This window comes from Mesitornis unicolor, unplaced genomic scaffold (genome assembly GCF_000695765.1).
Source record: "Mesitornis unicolor isolate BGI_N332 unplaced genomic scaffold, ASM69576v1 scaffold12627, whole genome shotgun sequence".
Classification (NCBI taxonomy): domain Eukaryota; kingdom Metazoa; phylum Chordata; class Aves; order Mesitornithiformes; family Mesitornithidae; genus Mesitornis; species Mesitornis unicolor.
In genome coordinates this window covers 948-8,780 of record NW_010195806.1, presented here as the reverse complement: position 1 = coordinate 8,780, position 7,833 = coordinate 948, and the positions used below count along the sequence as shown (strand labels likewise).

Here is a 7,833-nt window from a genome sequence, read left to right as displayed (position 1 = left end):
TATTATATATCATTTATATATATATATTATAAAAAACTGTAGTCAGTGTCTGGTGTCTTGGATGCTGCCAACAAGGTATTTATAGGTCATATAAAACACAGACATAAACGGCTTCTAGATTAAGATCAGAAATATTGGAATTGGTTAATAACTTACTTGTTCACATGCCAGAAAGATCACAATGTTGCCCCTCTCTTTTGTATGGTGTATCTCAAAGAGCAGCCTTAGTGCAGACAGAAAATGGTCTTTGGGGATGCTGCAAGCGTATACCACCTCTGCGTGGTGTTTGTTTTCCACTCTGATGGAGGGGATGCTGCCATAATAATTCTGCAGTTTGCTGGAGGTGTGGGGCGCAGTGAGTATCACCAGCCTCAGCTCGGGTCTCGATACCAAGACAGATTTAAGAAGGGCAAGTAATGCATCTGTTGCAATGGTCCTTTCGTGCACGTCATCCAAGATGATAACGCCATAGTAATTCAGAAGAGGTGTGGACATCATTTCCCTTTGTAGCATATCGTCGGTACAGTATCTGCAACACAAACAAGACAACTCTACAGAGTTTCTTGAAATATTCAGATTTGATTGTAAGGAGTTAATTCAGGGTCTTGGGCACAGGTTGGTTCTTTCAGTTCTGACCAAGATTTGATAAGAACAGAGTGTTTATTTTGTAGACAGTGTCAGAGTATCAACTACATGTTTAAATCCTCCTTGAAGTAGCTAGAAGCTCAGTGTAATTCAATGACACTAAGTGTCACTGTGGTTGAAAGGATGCTCTAGGCAAAAGAAGAAATACTTCTGCCCTAAAATCACAGCTTATATTGCCTTTCATTTTGCAAGCATGTTGCATGTCATAACCAGTTCCTGAGCTAGGAACTAATATACTTTCAAATGAGGAAACGATGATGTACATGCACACTGGAGGCAGTACCAGAAACAAAAAGAGATATTAAGTCATAGCGTGAGGCCCTCCTTGCTTTTATCCCTACTATTCCTGCTACTGAATGTTTTTTTTTTAATAATGTTATTTTTTATTGTGTTACTCAACTGTATTTTTTGCTGTGTTACTCAAATGCGTTAGATGATGGAAGGAGTGGAGCATCTCCTGTTGAGGAGCGACTGAGGGAGCTGGGGCTCTTGAGCTTGGAGCAGAGGAGACTGAGGGGTGCCCTCATTCCTGGGGATCCATTTGGAAAGGGCAGTGTCAGGAGGAAGGAGCCAGGCTCTGCTCTGGGATGTCCAATGGCAGGACAAGGGGCAATGGTCCCAAGCTGGAGCACAGGAGGTTCAAGCTGAAGATGAGGCCAAAGTTTGTGAGTGTGAGGGTTCTGGAGCATGGCCCAGGCTGCCCAGAGAGGTTGTGGAGTCTCCTTGTGTGGAGACACCCAAAGCCCTGGCCGTGTTCCTGTGTGACTGCTCTGGTGATCCTGCTGTGGCAGGGGTTGCACTGGGGGAGCTTTCCAGGTCCCTTCCAACTCCTCATATTCTGAGATTCTGTGATACTCAGCAGGACTTTGAATTCTTGAACCAGGTTTTGGTTTGTGAGAAGGCAGGGTTCATCTCCCTTTCACAGTGTGCTGCAGGAAGAGGTTTACAAAGGACACGCAAAAGAAAGAGTGGTTGAACTTGATTTTCAGAAGTGGTGAGTGTCCTGTTCTTCACTGGAAATCAGTGACTGGGCTTATGATCTGATTTTATAGTTTGTGCTTGCCATACCAAGGAACCAGAGCAAATAACTCCTCTAACTTTCAGAGAGGCTCAGAATCTGAATCCTTCTGTGGCTGCTGTCACCTGCCAATATTTAATAGAGTAAATGCATTTCTTATCTCTTAAAATTCCTCCTAAGTGCTTTTTTCTCTTGTTACTGAGTTTACACTTTTCTAGCCATGAGTTTTGATTGCTTTTAAATTCCAGCTTTACTTTGTGATACATTATCCAATGTTCTTTTATGGTAATGAACACTCCTGTACTGGAAAACAGAGAAAGAAAGAGTAGAATGATATGGAGGTTACTGAGGTGCTTCATGAAGGTTTACAGTTACCTTACCCATTAAATCTCTACTGCAGTTATGCATGGAATACCTCCTTTAAGCCTTTTACAGCTTAATTGATCACAAAATCTCCAGTATCTGCATTTTACAATATTGTATGCAGCTTTATAAAGTAGTGTTGGTTTTTTTTGTCATCACAGTTTACGAAAAGTCTTTTGCAGCTTTAGCAGTGTTCCCTCACAGGGGTTTGGTTATCTGTCCTGACCATGGTAGTGGAGTGGTGTGATGAAGACCTGAGGACTGGAGTGCTGTCAGCTGCAAACTTTCGCATTTGCAAACTGTAACCTACACGTTCTTGCATTATTACTTACTGAAGGCATTAAAATCCAAACACACAAACCTCAGGATAGTTTCTGTTGTACAGCAGTTTTCAAAAGGGACAAAATACCCCACTTCGTGGCCGACGTTGACGTCCATCTCATCAGCTACGCGCAGTGCCAGCCACACCGCAGTCTGCTTGTGCACCTGGGAGCACACAACCACACCGTGCTGGTAGCGAGCAGAAAGGCAATACTCAGCGCACCACTGAGGAACCTGTGAGTAAATAAGGGAACAGATTTATTTGGTATTTAACACGTTTAGCAGAGACTGTAATGCAAAAGAAAGTAGAGAGCGTCTGCTGGTTGATCCAACAACGTTAGTGCAGTTGTCAGGGGCTTCTCAGCTGGCTCAGTGATAAACCTGGCCATGTTACATCATATTCAGGTGCTTGACATGAGAAGTGTCCCAGGAAGAAGAGGTTTTCAAGCTGACACAGTAAATATATATAATTTCAGATTAATTACTTGGTAAACAAAGATAGCTGAAACTGAACTGCTCCTGACACTTATGCACTAGCTCTCTAATTTATATATTTGCCATAGAAAATCAACACTAGAAAGTATTAATGTGATTGTCATCAGAAAGCAAAACTACATTATAAATAATATTTTAATGAAAGTATTACGTTTCAAATGCTTTAGTTAATCAACATGTATAAACTAGGTGCATCAGCCACATAATCTATTCCTGCATAGTTATTTATGTTACTTGAAATGTTTAAAAACCAGCCAGCCATGTGTTACATCTCATTAAAGTTGTTTAAGGATAATTTAAAAAGCTAACGTTTCTTAGCAAGTGGTTTATTATTATACAAAGTTTGTTTCATATCAATTGCAGTCTATAACAAGGGACAAAGACTTTCCACTCCAAAGAATATTCCAGCACCAGGTGAGTGTGTATCCTCTTTGTAGGAATATAGGAATTTTTGCTGAGATGTACAATGGCTCCAGTTCAAGATGAGATCTCGAGCAACATCCAGCATCAAAGGCTCTGACAGATATGAGACTGTAACAGAAATTTCCTTCAGCTTTACCTGCAGGAAAGTTTTCTCTTGATCCCAGTCATAAACAATAATATTTTGGCTTAACATTTGTTTTAAAATTCTCCTCTGCTTACTGTGGTAAGAGACTTAGCTTGTTATATTTTATTACAAGAGAAGTTGATAGCCCTGGTGTGGATATTTGTGTGTTTAGAGTCAACTGAGATCTTGGCTTCAGTGGTGTTTTTTAACGTGAATTCTGTGAAGTAATTGTGTATTCTTGGAAAAAGCATTTGCTCTTGGCTGAGGTGAGGGAAAGACCATTACTTCTCCCTGAGAAACAGCCCTACCAATTTCAATCCTTCATTCCCTTCATTCAATCTTTCATTTTTCACCTTCTCTTACGCCCTGCCTGCAAATCCACTGTATTTCTTTCCTGATAGAGCACTAATCAGAACCAAAACACACTTTCCAAGTAAGAATGTGCATTGAATCCAACACAGGCAGTGCAGATTTTACCATTTCCACTGAGCATTCAATGTGATGATGGACAAAATGAGGACAAAATGACAAATCGAGTCATTATTAAGGAAGCAGCAATAAAAATCTCCAAATGGACGAAATAGTGGCCAGCCAAATGGAGAAGGAATGATTTATTGATAAAATACTAAAGCAACCTGAAGTAAGTCTTAAAGTATTTTACACTTAGCCTCAGCCTCTCTGAAGGCAGTGGAAATACACCTGTAATTTCTGTAGGGAAGGGTTTTAGCGGGTACATTCTGTAATATGCTTGAAAGTATATATTTGATGGGTTTTCAAGTTGAGATGTGATATAGAAACAAGACGAAAAATTACAGTGCATATAGTGGTTGATAGAATAATACTTTATACAGAATTTTTCTAAGGTTATTTGTGTATGTCGTTCTGACTTTTAAAGTACAGTAGTTGAATGCATTAATACACCTCCCAAATTTCACTTTCCCTCTTTCACTGCAGTAGATGTTGCACATCTGGAAACTGAGAACTGCTCAACTCAGTGCAAAAATGTGTGCGGACACCGCAGCTGAACTCTTCAGAATTGGATGTTATTGTACTGCAATACCATACAGTACTCATCAACACAGCAACAGCTCACTACTAACAGACACCAGACATTATTATAATATAAATCTGGCTATTGATGTGCCTTATATATATATAAATCACACAGAATCACAGAATATTAGGAATTGGAAGGGACCTTGAAAGATCATCCAGTCCACATCCAGTACCACAGCAGGGTCACCTAGACTGGATCACATAGGAAATATATATATAGATAAATATAGATACAAATATATATATACAATTAATTGCAAAAATATTTTTCTGTTTCAAAACAATATAATATTAGTAAAATAGCTATAGTAACTCTGACAAGTGCACAGTATTAAGTGTTATAAAAATACATTTAAAACCCCCATCCCAGTATGCTGTACTGACCTGTGAGCTCTTGCCAGTCTTAGCATCCCCTGACACAATCACGATTTGATTATGAAGCAAACTTTCCATAAAAGTATATTTCTCTTTCCATATTGGAAGCTCTTCTCTTTCTTTCATGAGTTTATAGTAACGGGAAGAGTAAGGCAAGCCATCGAAAGGATTAAGCTCTAAATCATCTCCGCATACCAATATTTCCTCTTCATCACCATCGCTGCAGTCAAGTAATTCTGAAAAGCAGTGGATCTCTGGAGAAAAAGTTAAAAACTCCATTTTGCTTATGTATATTATTCCCAGCAAAAAGCCATTAGTAATGGAAGGAGTCCTTTGTGTACTGATTGATCATTCAGGCCCCTTAAACCTCTGGAAATCCATTTTTGCTTGCTTCAGGATTTGAATTTCCCAGCTCTTCAGTTTAAAAAGTTCAGTCTTGGGGTCCGGCTGCCTTCTTTGTGGTCTGTCACACTTCAGGTGCTTTAAAAACCTGAAGAAGCCTCGAGAATATATACTTAAAAAGTCATCCAAACTCTTCAAAACAGTGGTGGTTAAACCAAAAAATGTTAAACAGAAGCTGAGCGGCTTTTGCACTTTGGTAGCAGGTTAAAGCCAGCCCATGAGCACTCGGCCAGGCTGGAGAATAATTGGGAAAGAGCCTGCGGAGCCTGACCTTTATCGCTGCCGGCTGCTGTGAATAGGAGGTTACAGGGCAAGTATTGTGATTTTAGCCATGGTCATGCGGCTGGCTAATCCCGCCACAATGGGGTCCACCCCTGGGTGCAGCAAAAACAGCCCAGGGACTGTGAGTGTGCGGTTAATGGGAGGTGTCTGCTGCATCAAAGTGCCCTTCAGTGGCTTTATTTTGTGTTATTTGCAGTGTTTTAGAAAGTCAGAGTAGTAGAGAGTCTTTTTATATACTCTATGTATTAACTCTGTTTGGAAATCTTGCGAGGCTTTAACAGCTTTTGCCGCAATTAAGGTCTAAAATATACTTGGTACATTAAAATAAGCAGAGAGATGCCAGCTGTAAGCCTCTAAGGGCACCAGAAGTGGCCTTGAAAGATGGAGGAAGAAAAAATTATTGATGTAAAGTGACTCCAACTCTTAGGACTCAAAAGTAGCAAAATAGAGTTTCCTAATCTTGACTGATCTGTACTGTAATGCAAACACTAAATAACATTTTTTATTTTAGTTCCAGAGGCAAGTGTCTCGTTGAACAATGGTGCTGATAAAGTCTTGATGAACAGACTATGAGCACAATGCTTCTATGCTTTTCCTATATTAAGCTTTTTCTGCGCTAAGGAATATAATAAAAGTTATTGCTGCCTCTTACAAATTTTTCTTGTTTTGTAGCTTTGGACCATATTGGCTACAACGTTATTAGTGCATTTTCTGGTGACAGCAGCATAGAAAACCAACAGAGAGAAGTAGGGGAAAATCCTTTGTTCAGCAGCCTGAATATCTCAGTCGAAATGAGATCAGTCTAATTATATCCTCTCACAACACAGGCTCAACGTTGGCACTCGGAGGGGCTGGCAGCAAACACCGACAGATTTCCCAGTCTGAGGGCCAAAACCAAACGTCATCTTCTGGAGGAGCATCTCCAGCAGAGGACCAGGCGACTCCGAGGACCAGGTGACTGCTCTGGCATTACAGTATTGTAAAATACAATATTTGGCATTGGTATTGTAAAATATGCTTTGGACCAACCACCCGTGAGGATGCACCTGATCCCTGTGAAGATGACAGGATGACATATTTGACTTTTTACAAGGGCAGGTAGCGATAGAACGAGGGCGAATGGTTTTAAACTGGAAGAGGGGAGATTTAGACTGGATATTAGGAGGAAATTCTCCCCAGTGATGGTGGTGAGGCCCTGGCCCAGGTTGCCCAGAGAAGCTGTGGGTGCCCCCTCCCTGGCAGTGCCCAAGGCCAGGTTGGACGGGGCTTGGAGCAGCCTGGGCTGGTGGAGGTGTCCCTGTCCATGGGGGTTGGACTGGGGGGGACTTTAACCCTTCAACACAAACCATGCTGTGATTGTATATCATGGTATCTTTTTAGGATGATAACCTTCCAGTTTTCATGCTCAGTGACACTGAATTTGGTCACATTCAGCTGAGATTGGAAAGCCCTTTTCCTGTGACCTTGATGGATCCCTCAATGCCTAATGGTTTATCTGATTTTGCTTTACATCCTTGCCTATTTATTGTTGCAAGCTGACTACTGTTTAGATCTCTGCCTCTCTCAAATGTGGTTGAAATCACTCAGGAAAGCATAAATTTGACAAGGGGACAGAAAGTGCAGTCCTACAGAGGATATTTGTTGTTAAATTCAGCATAAGATGACATAAAGCAAACAGGTAAATTGCTATTGTCCTGGGTTTTACTTGGTTTTCAATGCTTGGCCACAGCAGCAGTGTGTGCTCTCTGCTTTCCTCTATTGCAGTATAGTTTGTCTTCAAAACATGAAGAATGGAGCAAGATTTTCTGAACAAATTGGAATGGTCCACCATTTTTTTCCCCCTTTTTGGTACCTGTAATGTAAGAGAGCATATTTAAATGATACCAAATCATGAAAAATGTTTGTTATTTGAAAACCAAATATTATGAAACTAATATTCCTTTCATTATAATGAAAGCTTTAACAGAACAGTTGTCCTTGGCTTTGGCTTTGCTCTTTAGCAAGATCTCTTCTTCCCTTTGGAGTGGTGCACCCTTTTCTGATAAGGCTTCTTGATCATCTCTTCTGATTGCTGTCATTACAGCAGGCCCTTAAGGATTTACAAGATATACTTTTTAACATAATACAGAAGGATTTAATTAATTCCAATAAGTAACAGAAACACTCGCTGCAGATGAGGGCTTTCAGTAAATGAGGGTATAAGCTGCTTTTAAAGATATCATTGAGAACTTGGCTACTGATTTAAATTATATGTTGTTCTGCAAGTGCTGATGATAATGTGCAGTAGGAAAGCAGTAAATACCACATAACATATTCTATGTCTTTAATA

The 7,833-nt window shown here is 40.3% G+C and overlaps 1 protein-coding gene across 1 annotated transcript; it reads right to left on the bottom strand.

Moving 5' to 3' along the window:
• Positions 1 to 156: 156 nt before the first annotated feature.
• Positions 157 to 5,099, bottom strand: LOC104543599 (putative pre-mRNA-splicing factor ATP-dependent RNA helicase DHX32; the record flags this gene model as incomplete). The annotated part of the gene is made up of 3 exons (XM_010188246.1): positions 4,830 to 5,099; positions 2,388 to 2,581; positions 157 to 529 (listed from the first exon to the last, which is right to left on the bottom strand). Coding segments are annotated over exons 1-3 (837 nt in total), but the record flags the coding sequence as incomplete, so codon positions are not given.
• Between the last annotated feature and the right edge of the window lie 2,734 nt (positions 5,100 to 7,833).